The sequence below is a fragment of the Bactrocera dorsalis genome, chromosome 4, assembly GCF_023373825.1.
Source record: "Bactrocera dorsalis isolate Fly_Bdor chromosome 4, ASM2337382v1, whole genome shotgun sequence".
NCBI lineage: Eukaryota > Metazoa > Arthropoda > Insecta > Diptera > Tephritidae > Bactrocera > Bactrocera dorsalis.
This window is the reverse complement of record NC_064306.1, coordinates 39,647,804-39,670,213: the sequence shown is the minus strand read 5'-3', so window position 1 is coordinate 39,670,213 and position 22,410 is coordinate 39,647,804. Positions and strand designations below refer to the sequence as shown.

The following is a 22,410-nucleotide window of genomic DNA, read 5'->3' as shown; positions in this document are numbered from 1 at the left end:
TTTTTTAATTTGTAAATATGACTCGAATATATAAATATATATACTTATATACTACATATGACAGAAAACTTGAATGATTCCTACTACCTACACATGTGTTACGTATAGTATGTAAACAAAGTGAACAGATTAACTTAAATAAACGTTGAATGAAAAAAAAAAACACAAAACGTACTTATGTATGTATTAAGTTAGCGTGCTTATCAGCGCCGGCTTTAAGAGTGTTATGAAGTGCCATACACATGTTTGTGTGTGTGTACATATATATATAATATTTAATTTAAGTGCTGCGATTGCTAAGCAAATAATTATTTATAGATGTTTGCGAGTAAGCGTGTATAAAACACTTTAAAACAATGAGAGTTCAAGCGCTTGGCACTGATAAGATTGGCGAGTGGTCAGTTTAAAGAAGGCAAGATCCACACTTTAGTCATTGTTAATATACTAAAGAATCAACAACACAAAAGCACGCGAATATTTAGAATATAAATAAAAGTGGAATAAACCATTAGACGGAAGAAAAATGAAATTGCTTCATTACATCCTCGTGCTGCTGCTGCTTGGCATTGGCGGCGTAGTGCAACTTCAAACCAATCTCGTTGCCAGCAAAGTGATTTTCTATACAAGCAAAAATAAGACTGAGGAAAGCAGCATATTTGCAATACATCGACGCAAATGTCGATATGCAATGGATCATTTGGGGCGTTGTCGCAACGTAAGCTAATGCGCCAACACTGTTAGTACAGGGTATAGAGTTGAGTTTAACTAGTTGCTATTTACAGTTTGCATAAGCGGCGCTGTAGACGAAATCGGAAGTTGTCAACGGAAAGCTTCAAATGCTGCCATGCAAACATACAGCTATAAAAGTGAAAAATTATAGTGTTTTAATGAAATTTGAAATGTATTCTGTTACTATTTTTGAATGTGTAAGGCACTAATCGCTTTGTTCCCACTGATGAAATAGCAAATTAATGAAATAAATATATTGAATAATGTATGTGGTGTTTTGTGAAATTCCTCATTTTCTAAAACAAACGTCACAATCAAACAAACTGATAAGTTCGTGAAGGCAATTAGCATGTGCTCGCCGTAGTGCAAACAAAACAAATTGTATACAACCTTTGAACACTTCCAAAGCGGCGACGAAAATCGCGTACAATGAATGACTCAACTCTCTAGACAGAATTTCACCGCACTGCGAAATATGAAAGAACGCCTGAGAATAAAAATAGCCTATTTCTACGTAAAAAGAATTTATGTTTGCATTGCAAATATTTGGCGTCGAACTGCTGCTCAACGCTAACGGTGTTAATTGTAGGTTATACAAAGTAACCCAACTCATGATTATGCTTGTCTTTGGAGTAAGAATTTGTCTAGAAATGGTTCACATTAGATTGGAGTGAAAAAAGTGGGATTCCCTCATATTTACTTGCAATCAAGCAAGAGTTTCTGATAAAACAGTGCCGTCATATTCCATTTATTTATAGGCTCGTAATGAAAGCATAACATTGAAAAAGTGAGCATGACTAAGGGTTTAATCGGTTGAACTGATCTGTGAGTATTTTTAGCGCTGAATATACTAGTGATTTCTTAGTCGAATATGAATGAAAAAGTTGTTGGTGAGATTGTTTTAATTGCTATAATATAATAATTATGACAAAATAGTACCGGGAAATTGTATATATAAAGCAAAATATTTAATTATTCATCATTATTTATTTTGTTGCCTTCAAAGTAGTCCCCAATAGATGAAATAAACTTATGCTACCGATTTTTCCAGTCCTCGAAACACTTTTCGTAAGCACTTTTTGAGATGGCCGTTATCTCTTTCAGCGAATTTTGTTTTATTTTTTCGATCGACTAAAAACGGGTTCCACGGAGCAGCAATTTCAGTTCAAAGAACAAGAAAATATAACACGGAGCCAAATCTAGTGAATATGCTGGTTGATCGATGGTATTCATTGCGTTTTGGGCTTTGAATTCGGTCCCAGTCGTGGCCCGATGTGATGGTGCATAATCATCGTGTAAAATCCATGAATTTTTCTTGCACAATTCCAACAGTTTTCGACAGATTTTCTCACGCAAAAGCCTCCATAAGGCTAAATAGAACTCCTTATTGACCGTTTGTCTCTACGGAATAAATTCTTGATGCACTAAACCACGAATATCGAAAAAAAAAACAATAAGCAATACCTTCATTTTTTAGCAGCTTTGGTTTTTTTTTTTTTATTTCGGCTCGTTTTCCCTCCATTGCGATGATAGTTGACTTGTTTACATGCCAAACTCATAAACCCATGTCTCAGCGGCAATCATAATGCTCTCTATAGGCTCCTTCTGCGATGATGCAAACCTGCCATCGCGATTTCCAAACATTGAAAGCATCACGGAAGGCATTCTCCGGAATAGCTTTGAGAGCCTAGGTGCTTGCTGCAATTTCTGGTCGTCAGGGGTACTTTTGGGACCATCTTCGCGCACATCTTGCGCATGTTCAAGTGCTCCGTCACAATGTCATGAACCACAGGTTTTGATAAATTTAATATCTGGACAATTAAAGGTATACTTAGTTGATGGTCTGAGTTCAAAACTTTGCACACACGAGTCACATTGCCGGTGTCTGTCGAAGTCACAGGTCTCCCAGCACGGTCTTCATCAGTGACCTCTTTTCGGCCCTCCAAAAAGGCCTTGTGCCACCGAAACTCAACACTTCTTGCTTAAGCAACATCTGGGTAAACCTGCTAGATCATATCTAACGACTCTGTAGCAGATCTACCGAGTTTCACACAGAATTTAACCGCATACCTCTGCTCTAACGAACGCAGCATTTTCGGCTTGCACCACTCACAGAAAGACGTCGCGCGAAAATGTTTGTCCTGACTCTCCAAGTGTTCGTAGGCAACTGACCAGCCGCTTGTTTGTTAGCTGGGAACGCCGTCTTTGAGCCAAATTCTTTGTTCGATTCTTTTATCCATTGAAAAAATCGCAACTCACTAAAAGGTGTACCGACTTAATCAACAAACTTGTTAACAGATCGCACTCACATTAGGGATAGTAATTAAGGATAGTCCTACCAACTTAGCAAAATACATTCTTTTGAAATATCATTTACCCGGGGAATTGATATTACACTTTCTGGGTACTTTTTTAACACAATGTATACAGAGTACACATATACTTAGGTAAACTTTTCACCAGATTAAGAAACGTGAAGAAAGTTCATCGCTGTAATGTTTACTGGGTTCACCTGGCATTTCATATTAAATGCTATTTCATGCTGACAACACGATGAAATTACAAAAAATTACGAAATTTAAGTCATTTTATTATTCTCAAAAAAATGACACTGCATTTTTGTGTTTTCATAGCAAATTATTGTAATTTGTTTACCCAAGTACATCATACATATGAGACACCAATTTTTTGCACACAAGTTACTATCTGAGGGAGCTACCAGTTCTAACAACATAAAATATTGCTCTGAGAGACGAATAAATACTGAAAAAGCAATTAATCAATTTACATAAATTTGGGTTTTTCATATTGATCATACAAATAATATTTTTTTACTACTGTGTGTTAATATGGCTGATTTTTTAATGGCCTGTGATTGATCGTCAATACTTAGTAATAACATAGAGCTATGGAGGGGATAAAGAGAATTGCAGAAACGTTCGCCAGTGGCCGCCAAAGTGTACCATGAATATATAGCCAAGTTAATTGTGGTGTAGTGCCCCTTTCCTGGGGGCTCTAGGGGAGTGCAGACCGATCTCGAATAGCCGCCAAAGTGTGAAAACCAATGAAAAGGCTTTCCCGAATCGGTGCGAGTGTGTTAATTTCCTACTTTTTTATGGTCTGTGATTCATCATCAATATTTAGAGATATTAAAACCATGTGCTGCGTAGCATGACCGATCGTTTTTTTCGATTATTGTGTGTCTATATGTATCAGTATGTAATATTAATTGTGCTATTGGCCCGAAGTTCAACCTCACCACCCTCAGAGTGCGCTCGTTATGGAGAAATATTTATCTACAAAACGAGTGCTGTTTTGAGAACATAGTTTGCTATAGTATGTAATATCTTTACGTTCTTCATTCTCTATTTGTCGCAAAGATGGATATACTATATGCCATTACTAAAAGCAAATACTAATTAAGAAAGTAAGGAAGATTAAGTTCGGGTGTAACCGGAACATTTCATACTCTTACAACATGCAGGGATCAAGAGGTTTGGAAGAAATGTTCATTTAACCATTTAGAGGGTGGGGTCACGGAACTTTAAAAAAATTGTTTGTCCACAAGTGTTTCTCAGTGTCTTTCACTTCTGCGATTCCTTATACCAAGCTATAGTTTTGTATTACATTTTAAGTCTTCGTTTAGAGGCATTTTGTGGTCGTAGCCAAGGAACACATCAAACAAGTTTTATTGCGATATCTCTATTTTAACTGAAGTTACAGCTTGCACAAAAACACAGAGACGAGCGGACGAACGGATGGACGGACAGAGTGACAGACGGACGGTCCCGATTTCAACTCGTCTCATCATCCTGATCATCTATACTTATATAACCATATATCTATTTCGATTAGTTTTAAGTGATTCAAACAACCGTTAAGAGAACAAAACTACTCGTATTATACCCTATAGTAACATGTTGCAAGAGTATAAAAACAATTAGCATCTTCTGACACTTCAAACGACTGAACGACCAAAATATACACCTTTGGATAACAGGAAACTGTCTTGCACAGGGCATTTGAACAAAGAATTCTAAATTATATTTTTTTCAACCTCAAGTCCACGAAGCGTTGGATGTGAGTCATTTGGCTTTCGTGTGTATAAAAGATCACAAAAATGTTATGTCATGCTTAGCAGGCGTTGGCAATGACCAGTTTTGGTGTGATTTCTGGCCTACAGTGGAAATGGCCTGAGTGGAACGCCGACGATTGAATGCACTGCTTGCCTTAGCGAGGCTAAAACTTTTATTGGACACAATTGTGAAAGTTGTATGGACGAAGGTGAGGTCGAAACTTCCAGGCACATCTCACAGACATACATACTTTCGGTCTACAAATATCGCCTTTTGTCTTTTTAATTTCGCGGCTATATATAAACAGCTACAAAGCTCGTATCTGGCAATAGTATACATCTTTGAAAGGTTTTGACATAACCTACAAAACGACGCTATGCATGATTAGTTTGGATATTGCGATCAACAGTTATAGATGTGTAAACATGGAGTTCACAAACGCCGAAAATCACACTATTTTAAAGTTTGCCTTTGTTAAAGGCAAATCCGCTATAGAAACGTTCCGTGAAATTAATGGTTGTTTTGGGGGATGGTACTATCACTTCGAACTGCGGAGAATGGTTTCGATGATTCAGAGCGGTTAAAAACGACACCATGAATAAGACAGCAGGCGGAAGACCTGTGACGACGAATACCGATCTAATCATGGAAAACATCGAATTAGACTGACATGTGGCATCTCATGACATCACCCAGAAGATAGAAGTTAGTCACCAAACCATTTTAAACCATCAGCAGAAGGCTGGATACACAAAAAAGCTCGATGTTGGATCACATACGACAATATCAAGTGAAAATGGTCGTGGTCGAAGGCCGGTGAATCGTTCCAAACAGTGGTTAAGCCGGGATTGACGGCCGGGAAGGTTTTGCTCTGTGTTTGGTGGGATTGGAAGGAAATCATTCACTATGAGCTGCTCTCATATGGCAAGACGCTTAGTTCTACCATCTACTGCGAACAACTGGACCGCTTGAAGCATGCGATCGACCAGAAGCGTCCAGAATTTGCCAACAGGAATGGTCTAGTGTTTCACCAGGACAACGCCAGACCATACACTTCATTGATGACTCGTCAGAAGTTACGGGAGCTTGGATGGGAGGTTTTATCGCATCCACCATATAGCACGGACATAGCGCCAAGTGATTACCACCTGTTCCTGTCCATGGCGAATGCCCTTGTTGGTGTAAAGTTGAACTCAAAAGAGGATTGTGAAAATTGGCTGTCCGAGTTCTTCGCAAATAAAAAGGGGGGCTTCTACGAGCGGGGGTATTATGAAGTTTCCATCTAGATGGAAACAAATTATCGAACGAAACGGTTCATAATTGAACTAGATCCGATCACACTTTTTATAAAGCATTGAATAAGACGAAAAAAGCGAAAGGGAGATATTTAACAACCTTATATATTATGTTATATGGAAAGCTATTTTGATTTTTGAAACCTATTAGTCCTTGCTCAGAGTTGAAAGAAAAATATTGGAGAAGTTTTTACAAGGACGCTCTGGCGTTTCAAAAAAAGGTAACGAAATACTAAGTAAAATAATGTCATTGCTATGTATCCATATTAGTTAGAAACAGTTAACAAACTTCTGGCAGAACATTAGGGCAAACACTATTTCGCGCTTGAAAATATTAAAACAATTTTGGCCAAGTGTTTAGCAAAGCGAGTTGCTTACTATAATATATTTGTTTCCCACAATAATGACTTTTATTATTATATTTATTATCACCTTTAAAACTACTATTCCCACAGTGCTTTCAGTCTCAAAATAACGTTCTTACGAATGCTATAAAATTATAATTCAAATTTGCAGCTCTCCCTATAAGAGTTAACTTTTAGGTATTTAAAAAAAAAATATAAATAACAATAACAATAAGATAAAGTGATAATAATTCTTATCAATATGTGTCGATACGCAAAGTCTCAGTGAGCACAGCTGCCACATAGCGTTCTCTAATTACCCACAACCACAATGTGTGTACCCGTCGCTAGGCGAGCAAGTCTTACGTGTGTGTGAGTATGCGTATATGTGACGATCACACCGTAATGCAATCACCTTCGTTGTGATATCACTGCCGTTCACTCCCACAAGGGCTTCTTAAGTAGTGGCACGAGGGATCGTTTGTAATCAGTTTAAGACCGGCATTTGTGGCGAAGCATTTGTAGAACTTACTCCGGACAATCGTGAAGATCTAAACAAATATTTATTTTAATTCGAATTGTCGGCTGTTTGCGTTTATATATGTAGAAATATATTTAATCAAAACAAAGCGTTGAATAAAGTTTTTAAATTAAATTCACACAATTAGAAATAATTGCAATGGTTTCCAAGAAAATTACGATAGTGACATTGTTTGTGGTCGCAATGTTAGTATTAAGTAAGCCCACCGAAACAGAGTGCCGCCGCGTGATATTCTACGCACCGCAGACCATAAAGATTTATACATCACAGATTTTGTCGTCGCGTGCCAAGGAAAAGCCGTGCATAAAGTGTCATATGCGAGATCACCGTGGCGTATGCCGACGTATTCTATCATTTAACGGCAGTGAGTATTTATTCACAACTATTAATGTTACAACTATTATGCAAAATCATCGCGAGTGTATAGACTTGTGCATGGTGAAGTCAACAATCTATAAATATTACTACAAATAACCCCCTGTTACCTAGAAACTTACGTGCTGATATACCGCATATTTGTCATGCCGCAAAATCAAAATTATTGACTCTGTCAAACCTATCTAATCTCGTCACAATAACAATAAAAAGACATATTAAATACTTAGTTAATAATTTTTTCCGTTTCAGATGGTATTAAATGCTGAATTATTACTGCGGCAAAATCTCTGCATGACCGGAATCTCCACTTGTTCAACAGCATTACCTTATGCTAATACAACTGTCTGCGTTTATGTTTAAGTGAATTAAGTTTGTTAATTTATTTTAGTTGTAGTTCAAATGCTTATGAAATGTTTTCTAAGTGATTATTTATTCAATAATAATTTATTAGTATAATATTCGAATAAAAAAAAACTGTATAGGTATAAAGTGAATTGATGCTGGTTATTAAGATAGATCTATAATTATATCATTAAACAATTAAGAACCTAAAATTAAAGTGGTTTTATTAATACGCGCTCTTTGTAAGCGACCAAAAGTGGTATAATCAGTGAAATGTAGAAGCATAGACGATTTTTCGAGCTCAAGCAAGGTAAGCAACTTATTGCAAAACGCTCTTCTTTCTTAAGATTCGTCATGGTTGTTATCAACTGTGAATCAACCAGGACCACAGCGAATATCAGGTCCAACCAAAGCATCTTCCTTTACCTTTGCCTTCAAGAGACTTGGAAACTTTGCACTAAGTATTTGAAGCAAATTCCATCTCTTGGAAACGAATTTACAAATTGATTCATTAAGTCCAGGTTTTTGTGAAGTGGTGGAAAGAAGAACCGTATGAAGAGGCACCAAACCCGCAACCACTTTGAGCTCCCCTTGAGACCAACACTCTTTGGTTCAATGATTTGCTCGGTGTCTACTATCTCAAAAAGTTAGGTAATTTGGCAAACCTAAATCATTATGAGAGCAACAGACCCATTATTTTTACATCACTTGCCAACCGTGGTCTTTATGGTATTTAATTTGCAAAGAATAAATTCTAACTCCTTAGACGCCTCCTTGAGGTGTACGGGATGAACAACAGGAATGAAGTCATAGAAGCCGACATTCAGAAGCACAATTGACTTGTGGCTTTTTTTTTGAAGAATGAAAATTGCCCACGTGCTGGATCGCACGAAATCTTAAATATATCCATCAAATCGTCAAGGCTGTTACAATTAACAACTCGTCCTCTTGGGCTATGTAGGAAGAGAACTGCTTCTCTCGGTATCTAAACGAGGAGAAAGACACTCCCGATAAAATAAAAGATTCAAGTCTCTCACCAAATCATTTACAAATCATTTTAAAAATTTTATCAATTTCGATTTCGAATTTAGAACAAACAATGACCTTGGACACTATAGTAGTTCGCTATTTACTATTTGTTTGGCGAATGAACGGTTGACTTGGACAATAATCGTTGCTGAATTTAGTAAAGATATGTTGATAAATGTTGATAAAGTGGAAGATCTCCACTCCGTTGGAAGGACCAGGTGGGGAAGGGCCTGGCTTCGCTAGGAATATCCAATTGGCGCCACGTAGCGAAAAGAAGAAACGACTGGGTCGCTGTTGTTAACTCGGCTATAATCGCGTAAGCGGTGTCTACGCCAATAAAGAAGAAGAAGAAGATGTTGATAAATAAAAAGAAATCCATAAAAGAACATAATTTTAAAGGTTCATTTTATATGGCAGCTGTATGCTAAAGTGGTTCGATACCAACGGTTCCGACAATGAGCCGCTTTTTGGAAAGAGTGTGACTATGATGCATGAAGAAGGCAAGAAACGATTTCGATACTTTCATTTATTAAAATGATTAATATGCGGAGCATTTATCGGTATTGCAAGAAAGTGCGTAAAATCGGATAATAACCATATCCACTCAGGTAATGAATCAAATATATCTCAATAAAATGAATACGCTTTTTCCAAATACATCTTCTGTCCATAATTCAATTATAGTCAGATTCAACAGGTATCATGGACGCGATCGTTTCCTGAGCATATTTTCAGGCGTAGTTTTTATATCCGGTAACTATGGTCTGTGTCGAACACTGCAATTTTCATATTTAATCGCGACAAGGTGCCTTGTGACACTTTGAGATAAAGATTTTATCGCAAACTTTATATACACTCTGTGCCAAAAAAAGTAAACGATAATTTATATAGGAATTGTAAAATTAGTGGCATATTTAACTAATTGTTACTGATATGCATTTCTATCGTTACACATTTAGTAATTTCTTTGTTTATTTATTATTATTATTTTTCGTTCAAAATCAGAAAGTTGTTATGTTCATTTATTTGTGAATTAAGTCAAAAAAAAGTCTCGAACAATCGTTTGTTGTGTACCATATAGTACCATGTACCATACATATCTGTGGACATTTGACAAAACAACCTCTTTCAAAAAAGCAAATTTTACAGGAGAGCGAAAAAACATGTTTAAAGCTTTGCAGTAGAAATACCTCTTACTATTAAAGGACGAAGTCAATTTAAACTGGATGCAGATCAATAAAGACGGGTTTTCCAATCAATTGATTTAAATTAAATATTTTACTTTTCTAGATAAATATAAATCAAATAAATAAGACTTATTGTCAAATGCTTTTTCTTACTGAAAATCAACTTACCTCATACAAGCTGTTTTGTCAAATTTGATTTGTGAAAAAAAAATCCTTTTTTTATCTTATCTTGACTTGAAAAGCATTTTTTTTAGATATGCTTGTGACAAAAGAACTTCAATCGAAAGAAGTTATTTTGTCAAACACCAATTTCTGATTTTACTCAGACGATATATAGAGACAAGCTTTTTTGCTAAATGTACGTTATGATTTTACGTTTGAAATTCCAACTTATTCGAGACAAGCTCTTTTGTCACCCCGAAAATTTGAAAAATTACGAAAGAAGTTGTTTTGATGACTCCATAGTTTTTGAACTAACGGTCCTAGGACAATGGCGATAAGACAGAAAAACGCGCCTTGAAAATTCATACATATGATAAAAATCCTGGAAAATTGTCTTATTTCGAGAGAAGTTGTTTTGTCAAATGCCCACAGATATATATTTTTAAATGAACTATGGCTATGATATATTTGATGTATAGGTACATAATCTTCGTTTGAAATTGTTTGATACATAAATTATAGATTTACAAAACATTGACTGCCTAAGTTCCAATCCCGGTCAATTAAACTAAAATATCAATTTTTTTAAATGGCCAAAGTCATTATAATTCTTTTCTATGGGAAGAATCAACATCTAGGTCTGAAGAGCCTTAGCCTATACTCTATACATATTTAATGTATATGTATAAATCCTTCTACCAATAGGGATTATGTGATTTTGACAGCTCGTGAAACGCAATTGTATATCAACTGAATTGAAGGCTTGTTGTACGATTGTGGTATGCGGCATGATCGGAAGTTATTTCTTCCGGAAAGAGTCAGGAAGTATTACCATATAATATTGACCGCCTTTTCCTCCCCCCGTATTTTGATGAAATTGCCGCCTAATGTTTCATGTCTAAAGAATGGACACATTGCGTGTAGAGATTGGCGACTCGTTAATTTCGAGATATTACCCAGTCGAATAGATCATTGTGGCCATTTGGCGTCACTTGTGAGTCATGTCAAGCTGTCAGATTATTCTTATTCAATATGTGTTGTTCGACATTTGATCATAGAAAAACTTACGCCTGAACAACGTTTACAAATCGTTCAACGTATCGTCAACATAATCGGCCTACTGAGCGTACTATTCGGTTCAACATGACCAATCTTGCGATCCAGCATTCATTATTAGACCGAATAGACTACGTTCCGACCGAATAGACTACGTTCAGCACGCGATGAAGAAAATATATCAGCCGTAGCTGAGAGTGTACACGAAGATCGTGGAGAGTCGTTCCGGGCCGATCGCAGTGATTCGGACTGACGTATGTAACGGCTTGGCGCATTTTACGTCAAGATCTTATATTGAAACCGTTCAAAATACTGCTTGTGGAAGAACTGAAGTCGCTTAACCTTCCCAAGCGACATCACTGCGTTTTATGAGCTCTTAAAAAGTTCCAAGAAGATCCGATGTTTTCGAGACAAATTTTGTTCAGCGATGAGATCCATTTCCGGCTCATTGAGTAGGAAAATTAACGAGGCGAAGAGCAATCTGAGGAGATTCAAGAGGTGCTATTTCATTCAGAAAAAGCAACGATTTGATGTGGTTTGTGAACCAGTGGAATCATCGGTCCATATTTCTTTAAAAATGAAGCCGGTGAGAACGTTACCGTCAATGGGGACCGTCATCGCGTCATGATAACCGAAAATTTTATGCCCGAAATTGAAGCTCGTAATTTCGACGATATTTGATTTCAACAAGAAACAAGACTTCCTACACATCGCACCAATCAATGAATTTATTAAGAGAACACTTCGGTGAGCAGATAATTTCATGTTTTGGGTGATCGAAAATTGGAATTTACGGATAAACTATCCGAGACGCAGCCGTGGCCAACATTTAAAACAAATAAAATTCAAAATAAATGCCAGAGAATGTTTTTTTTTTTTTTTTTTAAATTAATAGTCCTATCAAATGTGAAGATTATGTGTTTTTTCTTTTAAAAAATTGGGAACCACGGCCTCTTAAAACCAAAAAATGATAAAAAAACAAGTACGGAAGGGCTAAGTTCGGGTGTCACCGAACATTTTATACTCTCGCATGAGAAAGTGATAATCGAGATTTCATTATCCGTCATTTACATATTTTTTTATTTTGCTGTAAAAATAATTATAATTAAATTCTGAGAGATTTACCGAAATTTTCGGTGAAAAATTAGGTTAGGTATATCAGGGACCTTGAAAAGTCATAGTCCGATCACGACAATTTTTCCACAAGGGATACCTCAGCTCAAATTTGTGTAAAGCTTTATTCCGCTATCATCATTGGTTCCTAATGTGTATACTCGTATTATACAGAGAAAGCATCAGCTGGAATACAAAATAGCGTTATATTGGAAGAAGGCGTGGTTGTGAACCGATTTCGCCCATATTTCGTACATGTCATTAGGGCATTATATACCGTCAAAAGCATTATATACCGAATTTCATTGAAATCGGTCAAGTAGTTCCTGAGATATGGTTTTTGGTCCATAAGTGGGCGACGCCACGCCCATTTTCAATTTTTAAAAAAAGCCTGGGTGCAGCTTTCTTCTGCCATTTCTTCTGTAAAATTTAGTGTTTCTGACGTTTTTTGTTAGTCGGTTGACGCACTTTTAGTGATTTTGAACATAACCTTTGTATGGGAGGTTGGCGTGGGTTTTATCCGATTTCTTCCATTTTTGAAACGTATATAGAAATGCCTAAAGGAAACGACTCTATAAAGTTTGGTTGACATTGCTGTAGTAGTTTCCGAGATATGTACAAAAAACTTAGTAGGGGGCGAGGCCACGCCCACTTTTCCAAAAGCGTTAGTTCCAAATATGCCCCTCCCTAATGCGATCCTTTGTGCGAAATTTCATTTTAATATCTTTATTTATGGCTTACTTATGACACTTTATAGGTTTTCGGTTTCCGCCATTTTGTGGGCGTGGCAGTGGGCCGATTTTGCCCATCTTCGAACTTAACCTTCTTATGAAGCCAAGAAATACGTGTACAAAGTTTCATCATGATATCTCAATTTTTACTCAAGTTACAGCTTGCACGGACGGACGGATAGGCAGACATCCGGATTTCAACTCTACTCGTCACCCTGATCACTTTGGTATATGTAACACTATACCTGACTCCTTTAGTTTTAGGACTTACAAACAACCGTTATGTGAACAAAACTATAATACTCTCCTTAGCAACTTTGTTGCGAGAGTATAAAAACACTTATGATTTTTGGTGTTGTAGTAAAAGATTTATAAAATGAAAGATTATAGCTGTACGTGACGAAACATTTTTTAATTAAAATTCATAATTAGGACAACACTAATACTTCACAGACTTCTTAACACATCAGCCGCAAAGTTTTTCTTGTGATTGCTATCTGCACAAAAGACAGAACCCCTTTCGACTAAATTTGGTTATTTTATGTCATTTTAACATCACGTGCATACTTGTAGTTCTTGTGGTTAGTTCCTTCAGATTATTAATTAATCAAATCGTTAACATAGATCATTATGTGAACAGTAGAAGGTTGAACACTTCAAACCTCGGTTTTCGTTCTCTGAGCAAATTGTGTATTTATTATATATACATTTACATAATTACGTCATAAAAGAAAACCACCATTAGTATGTGAAAAAATGTAATCTTTATATACAAGTAGTTGCCAAGCGCTATTTTTAGAAGCTCTGTGCAGCGTATTTATGCGGAAATGACGTTTTCCTTTATGCCTCACTACGTATACGCTACCTTAGTAATCACGTAATCGACAGCTATGTCATCGATTCCACGAAATTCGTGTGGACTTTCGTCACACTTCTCAGCAAATTCTACACGGAAGTATTGCACTGTTGTGTCTACGGCCGTGACATTTAGAATTTTGCGGAATGTGTGACAATGTGTCTGGCGCCATAGTTTATCTAGCAGCAGCTACTGGAGTTTTCAAAACATACAGCGCTGAAGGCAGATTTATTTTTAATAATTATTAACTCGATTTATGTTCAGATGTATGTATGTATATTAGGGTGATTCAAAAAATTTTTTTTTTTTTTTTTCAATTGGTACTCGCAACAATAGGTTCCTAGACACCTCTAAGAAAGCCTCTCCAAATATGAGATTTTAATTGTAACGGGAAGGTCCTCCGCCTAACGGTTTTCTATTTTTTCTTATTATCAGATAGAAAAATTTATATCTCACTTCTAACTACTTGAAAAAATATCATGTTAATTAGGTTTTGTAGGAAATTGATTGCTCTAAAATATGGTCTCGTATGATTTTTTCGTAAACCCAACCGTTTAAAAGATATTAACGGTTGAAATTTGACTATTTTTGGAAAAATTCTTTATTTCTTATTAATTTTATAACTCAATGAAAAAAAATTATTATGAATGATGAAACTCATAGTTTTGTAGGAAATTTACTGCTCTATAAAAATGGTCTACGGTAATTTTTCGATAAAGTTAAGCGTTTACGAGATATTCAACGTCAAAAATCAGTGCATATTAGGGTGGATCAAAAAATAATAATTTTTTTTTTCGTTTGGTACTCTGAAAAATAGGTTCCTAAGCACCTCTAAGTTAGCCTCTCCAAAAACCTATTCGTAATAATTTTTTTTCATTGAGTTATAAAATTATTAAGAAATAAAAAAATTTCCCAAAAATCATCAAATTTTAACTGTTAATATCTTTTAAACGGTTGGGTTCACGAAAAAATCATACGAGACCATATTTTAGAGCATTCAATTTCCTACAAAACCTAATTAACAAGACATTTTTTCAAGTAGTTGGAAGCGCGATATAAATTTTTCTATCTGATAATAAGAAAAAATAGAAAACCGTTAGGCGGAGGACCTTCCCGTTACAATTAAAATCTCATATTTGGAGAGGCTTTCTTAGAGGTGTCTAGGAACCCATTTTTGCGAGTACCAATTGAAAAAAAAATAAAATTTTTTTTTTGAATCACCCTAATGTACACCAATCAATTTCTACATGTAGGTGTTTGTAAGTATGCAAACGACACCTTTTACAATACCTTATCTAAGGAATTCGTTAGTAGTGTGGATACAGCTCAGCAGCATGGCTAATAAATATGTGAGGGGATTTTTAAGGGGTTGTAAACAGTTAGCATTTTCAAAAAATATATTTTTTTTTTATATTTTATTTTCTTAACGTACATATATTTAAATATACACACTGAAAATTTCATATCGTTGCGATAAATATTTTCGAAGTTACACACAGATTTGGAAAGACGTTTCAGAGTGCTTGAAAGTATAATACAAGGCCAAATTTTAAACGGATTTTTCTCAATATGGTGTCTTCAAAGTCGATGCAAAACATTACTCAATTTTTAACACGAGTTTCTCAAATAAATTTTTTAGTAATTAATCGAATATTTTTTTCACCGATATTTTTTTTTTATAAACAATTTAAGGCCGAAATTTTTGTCAAAAATCTATGTTTTTTTAAGCAAATTAAAAAAAATTCTGAAAAATTCGCCTTTTTCGGCCTTCTAACTGTATGTAACTCCTTAGAGAGAAAACACATTTCGAATAGAATTTTGAGTTAGGCTAATACTTAAAATTTTGGTTTGCTTAGTTTCGAAAATTTTCAAAAATTATTTCAAATGCACCATAAGTGATGGAAACAAAGGTTTCCTATGCACTTCTTCTGAAGATTCGATAATAGTATAAAAATAATTGGATCGAGAAGTCATAAATGTAAGTGCAGGTTCTGGTTATAATCCCAAAAATGGTCCCAATTGACGGTCTCTAATTTCAGGGGTTACATAAGTGTCAGAAAACACAATTTTTTTAATTTTGTTTTATTTCTTATTAAATTCTTAATACCTCGAGAATATTATTTTAAATTTTCAAGTTGATCTGAGTAATAGTCTCGGAGATACAGCCTTAAGATCTTGTGCGCTCGCGGTTGTATCTTTTTTCTGAGGGATCACCAAAAATTTTTTCCCAAAAATTTGAGAATTTCTTTTATAATAGTATATGTTAGTAAAAGTAAAAAATTTTAACAAAATATTTCATTTTTATATGAAAGAAAAATTGTTGAAAAAGGCTGTTTTTTAACCGACGGAACCCATGTAACTCCTTAAAACCTCGTGTGGTAAAATACATTACAAATCATCCCAAAATACTACAAAGTGAGTATTCCAAAAAATGTTGTGTTATCTCTCAGTGATTATTTTCATGTTAGTTAGATCATTCTGTTTTAAAAACTACCTTTAACAATATATAATTTCATATATTGCAAAGCCGTCCGAGACGTACAAACCGAATCACCGTCTTCCATCGATAATTTGCACTTGTATTAAGAGATAACTTCATAAATTTTATTAGCATTCCGTCACTGCCTGTTAATTTAATCTTATCTACAAAATGTTTTCAGTGATAAGCCGTAACACCCCTCCAGCCGTAAGATATCCGTCGCACGACGACACCGCTTACAAATAGTAAAAATATTTCATGTCAGCAATCAATATAAGACGACGCGTGAACGATACCTGCAAGTCGCTAGAACTCAGCGCTGGCCTTTAGCTATAGTAACGTTTTATCTTTTCACACCTTCGCATGTGCAAATTTTAGATCGAACGCGAAATATACAGTACTATTTTGTATTAGAACGAACGCGAAACTCACAAAAACACGGTTATTAAATTGTTTGAAATTGTTTTACGATTTCAAATTTAACGCTCTCCATAAGTTTAAGGATTTATAATTTTCAAAGATGCATATACGAGTGATTGTATCCATATTTGTTGCGTTTGTGCTGATTGTTGTCAATTTTTGTGCTACAACTGAGGCGAGAAAAGTGATCTTCTATAATCAACAGCCCTCTGTGCAGAAAAGTCAGTTGCTTTCGACGCAGATAATGTCGCAACCATGTCCAAGGGGCAAAATGCGAGATCATCGCAATCGGTGTAGACGTGCCGTTATATTTAGTAGAAGTGAGTATGAGTTTACAAAGTGAAAAAATTTGTGAAATAAAATGTTATGATATATTAGTTACTTAAAAAAAAATGAACGAAATTGAAATTATGTGTAAATCAACGGTTAAAGAAGCTTTCAGACACCAATTAAAGTTCAATGGTCATGTTTTGTGTATGTGATACAACTAATATCAATGTGTATGTTATCAGAAGGAAAACATTTCGGAAGTCTTAAATGGTCGCGTTCGTTGCATAAATAGGCGATTTAGAGTAAACTCGTGCTAATGGTTCAAAAACGAGTTATGATAAAACGATATCGATATGCTATTGCGTGAGAACTGTATTTAACCTGAGTAGAAAAAATGATTCGCTAATATTTTATTTTAATAAAGTTCAACAAAACATAAGAAATAATATTAAAGTTTTTACGTGAAATTCTTTACTGAAGGTTACATGGGTTTCGTCTGGTAAAAAACATATTTTCTTCAACAAATTTTTTCTCATATAAAAAAGAAATATTTTATTAGAATTTTTTATTGTTAGAAGCACACACTATTAACAAAGAAACTCTGAAATTAAAAAAAAATATATATATATTTTAAACGAAGCCATTGCGACGCCATTTTCGGTGGCCCCTCGGATAACTCCGTACAGGATCTTCTAAAGTGAAAAATACGTGTTTTAGTTAAACCTTAACTAAGAACTTGGAGATAGAAAAAAAAGCTGAAAATTGGATTTTCAGCAGACATGTTTACTAAATAGTTAATATTTTAGTGAAAATTTCGTGACATTTTTTTTTTAAATAATCCTTCGTTCAAGTCTTTACGAATTGTATCTCAAAGACTTATGTATAATTGCATGAAGATCGGTTGAGCAGTTTTCGAAAAATCTTCTCAACCAACCTCAAAAACACAGTTTCGAGGAGAACGTTTTAAGGCGGCGCACTTAGCCTAGCTAGCCTCGAGTACACAAGTTCTAAAGGCTGTATCTCCGAAACTATTATTCGGATCAACTTGAAAATATAGGACAATAAGGTAACCCCTTAACAGACTATCTTATTTAACCCTTTTGTTTTCTGCTGAAAAACTAATGTTAGAACCTTATATTCGATTTATATAAAAGTTGCTAAATTTAACCAGATATCAAGATATCAGTGGGTATATTAAGTACACCTATTGTAATTAAATTTAATTAGTGTCATATAAATCTGTGATTGAGTTAACTGGAAGATTATAACTAATTTTATTCAGGCGTGGTTATATGCCGACTATTTTCAAGTCAGTTCATTATAAATTAGAACAACTATTTAGATTGATTATATTGAAAGTAGGTGCGGCAGTCATCGCTTGTGTGCCTAAAAGGCATTATAAAATATAATCAACTCAAATGCAAAACAACGTATCATAAAAAAAAATTTAAAGTCATTGTCTGATATAATAACCAATATATAACCAATATATAACGAAAACTCATATTTTGTTTCGATTTTAATGGTTTCTGTTTTCTTCGCCTGTAAACTTATGAAAAGTGATGTTAAGTTATTTTGCATTTAAGGTGATGATATGCACATATTATATATACAAGTTTAGTTTCACGTGAAGTTATAGTGTATCAGAGTAAACTCATTTAAGAGGACAATGATTTTCACTTTTTTGTGCATAGAAAATGTTAACTTTTTTGAACATATAGCAAAAGTGTAGCGTAACTACAGCGCTTTGAGTTGGAATCATTTATCAGCTCCCGGGATAATTGTAGTGGCGTACAAAATATATGTGCCAGAAACAGCTTTCTGAAAAAGTTAGGAAAATGAATTGGTATATTTGGAGTCTAACGTAATAGCACTAAAATAACGCAAATTTGTTTTAGAATGCTTCTGATAATCCTATCGCACCATCAAGTAAATATATATTTTTATGGCAATCACCTAGCCTTTAATGATACATAGACACATACAAATATATAAAAATGACATTTTGAGCAAGAAGTTTGTTATAGAGTAGCAATAAAATTAAACTCAACATTAATATTTTATTAATTATATTAATTACAAACAAGGAATCAAGAAAGGACTAAGAATAGAGAAACAGGCTCTGAAATTGTCGATTTGTTATTTCAGCCATTTAGGAATAAAAGAACAGCGTTGCCAGATGAGTTCGAATAAGAAAAAAATAATATAAGAAATATTAATTCTACAACGGTTTCATCTGCTTCTTCTTTTTATAAATGGGTATTCATTTCGAGGTTCCCTAATTTTTTAAAGAAAAATCACAGAAACTTCAAATTTAATGGGGAATGTGTATTATCACCCGGAAAAACATTATTTGCAATTTATTTTTGTAATATTATCTTTTACGAATCTTGGTCCATTCGTTGAGTCCAATTTTCGATGACTCGTTCGAGCATTTTGACTGGAATGACGTGAAAGTTTGCACAGTTATTTTTTCCTGCAGAAGATTCTAAACGTGGCTTTTTTTTGCAAAATCAACGTAGATGTTATCGCAACTGCTACCGCTCGCTTAATCCCGGCTGGAAGAATTGTGGAGCTCTGTTCCAATTTTACAGCCCAAACAGCTGTTGCCAATTTGGAGATTCGGCAAATGGTAAATCGACGCAAGCGGACAAAATAGATAGAGCACCTGAAGTCTTGCAATCTCTCCCATTGGCGTGAGTAAGTTTTCAACTAGTGTCAAGTATTTGTCAAATTCGTAAAGACGTGATGACCGAGTTGAAATTCAATTTAATGGCCATGCCTATTCGGATCCGAAGAAGAATGAGGGCGAACTATTTTAGTCGGCAATTCACACTGTGCTTTTCGGTAAACAAAACCAAACTAGGCTCGATAGGAGTAAGCTTCCTCACCAAGGTCCTCAACCTGTCGCTCCACTCTTCAAATACCCGATGTGTGGAAAATCGGAAGAGTGGTCCCATTAAAACCGGACGAAACAAAAGTAATGAAGACACTTGAAGCCTTGCTACCCCCGAGATTCACTCACCACCTGAGTCAAGCAAAACACCAGCATGGCTTCCGAAAAGTGCACAGCACCACCATGCACTCAGCGTCATAAACGCCCAGTTAGTTCATGGCCAAAAAAACACCCTGCGAGAGAACGATCCTCGTAGCGTTGGATTTGTTAAAAGCCTTCAACCACCTTGCTACACGGAGACTAACACTCTTCCCTACTAAATCCCCAGCGACCATATTCACAAACTGAACGAAGGAGTACAGACTTGACCCGTGCTTAAATGTCTTCTAGCGCATACGCCGTAATATGTATATTGATTATTTATGTTTTTCGCGTAACGGTTTAGAAACCTGCACTATTTAATTTTGTTTTCTATAGATTCGTATAACTTATTTTAAGTCTTAAGTTTTAAAAATGCAAAAATAAAATAAATTTGGATTTCCTTTTGTCATTTGAACCGTTTATAATTGTAAAACTGATCTAAAATAAGCAAAACGAATCTTGGTAGCATTTAAGATAGCGACTATAACACTTTAGTGTGGTATTTGCACACTCTCTTGTACGAATTCGATTCTTAAGCTTTGTTCATGCCTTTAGATGTATTTTTTTAGAATACGAGCGAGCTGAGAAGTGGCGAATCGAAGAAAGCTTAGTTTACTTAGTATAATTTTTTATCTATTTCATATTTTGCTTTTGAATTCTAAGCTACTTCAGGCGTTAAGCATTTAATTCACCATGTAAAAAAGTTCCGCTTATCGTGTTATCGTTTAAACACACAAATTGCACGCATATCTCGTTTTTTCGATAATTCCTGTTAAATGACTGTAACTTTACGAGTATATTTTTAGAAATTTTAAACGTAAATTTTTAACTTTGTTTCTTTTATATTTTACAGAACAAAAATAAAAGCCGCACGGTATACACTCATTGTCGATTAGCATGCTTGGAATCATTGCCAGTGAGTGTTATCATATCGAATTCATCGAATGGAACTGTTATCACTCAAGATCCCATGCCGCTGCGTTGTCTTTGGCGAAGACATAAGCCAGTGGACGGCTTTATTTTATAAGTTTATGTTTATATTTTATGTTTTATGTATATGAAAATTAAACATATATACTTTTTTATAGTCAATAAGTATGTGTCTGTGCGAGTGTGTCAATAATTATTGCTTGTATTTATGGTTGTGAATGTTAGAAAGTAAGAATTGTAAAAAAAATATAGAAGGAGCATTGTAATAAAATATTTTTGTACGGTATGTGTCAAGTAAACCACTACAAACGTATGCATATACAATTCGATATATATAAATTTCTGTTAAAGTACAATTAATCGTTTTTTTTAATTTTTGATTATTCTGTAACACGTAATAATAGAATAAGCAAGACATATGAACGATTACTTACAACTATTTATAGTGTAATAAATATAGTACACAAGCTGGAAAGCACGTTTTATTACGTAGTGAGAATATCTTGAAATACACTCTTAGGTACCTACATACATACATACATATGTGCATTCTATTATCAGCTAGACTTTGCAAAAGCTTAACCCATTCGTATGTACATATGTTATACACAATAATATAATAATATTACTAAATCAGACGTGACTTTATTCTTACATATAAGGTCAGCAGAATTTATCAACCATTACTCTACATATCCTAAAGATTTTAATCGAATCGGCAACGTAACCAATATATTTATGTTTGGATTAACCATAATCCATGAGATCGTCATGCTTGGTATTCGATTGTACAAGTTGTACACATCAGCTTTATTTTTGGTACAAATAGTAGGTTTTACTTTCCCGAGATTATCATCCAAATTCACCTATTCTCCAATAAGACAAGAAACCGCTCGAAATAATGAAAATATGGCTGCCATTCAGTAAAGTGTTGCTGAAGATCGCAATTTGCCGATTCCAAGACGTTTTCAAGAATTAGCACCGTCTTAAAACACAACCTGTCGGATTTCGAGAAAGATTTTGGGCTTGCATTGCAAAATTGGTCTCACTCAAGAACTGAAACCATTAGACCAACGTAAACGTCGTGAATTTTGTTATTTTGCATTGGAATAACTTGAAAACGAGAATGATTTTTTTTTTTAAGAAAACCATCTTCTCCAATGAGAGTGACTTTCATCTGACTGGTGCGGTAAATAAGCAAAACTGTCGATTCTGGTTCGAAGAAAACCCACAAATTATTCATGAACAGCCATTACATTCAACTAAATTGGCAGTTTGAGATGGTTTTGGTCTGGTAGAATCATCGCTACGTACTTCTTTCGAAATGAAGCTGGTGACAGCGTTACTGTCAATGGTGGGCGGTATAGATTGATGATAGCAATCTCGTTGTAATCGCAATTAGAAGTTGATCTTGAAAATATCTGGTTCTAACAGG

General features: G+C 34.9%; 1 protein-coding gene and 1 long non-coding RNA gene across 2 annotated transcripts; both read left to right on the top strand.

Moving 5' to 3' along the window:
* The first annotated feature begins 279 nt into the window (after window positions 1-279).
* On the top strand, window positions 280-995 carry LOC105233397 (uncharacterized). Its single transcript, XR_852876.3, has 2 exons — window positions 280-715; window positions 783-995. It is a non-coding gene; the product is annotated as an uncharacterized LOC105233397 (long non-coding RNA).
* A 15,589-nt stretch (window positions 996-16,584) lies between these two features.
* On the top strand, window positions 16,585-21,431 carry LOC125778281 (uncharacterized). The gene is made up of 2 exons (XM_049455094.1): window positions 16,585-17,058; window positions 20,899-21,431. The coding sequence occupies exons 1-2, from the start codon at window positions 16,839-16,841 to the stop codon at window positions 20,907-20,909; spliced, it is 231 nt and encodes a 76-aa protein (XP_049311051.1). The 5' UTR covers window positions 16,585-16,838; the 3' UTR covers window positions 20,910-21,431.
* The last annotated feature ends 979 nt before the right edge of the window (window positions 21,432-22,410 follow it).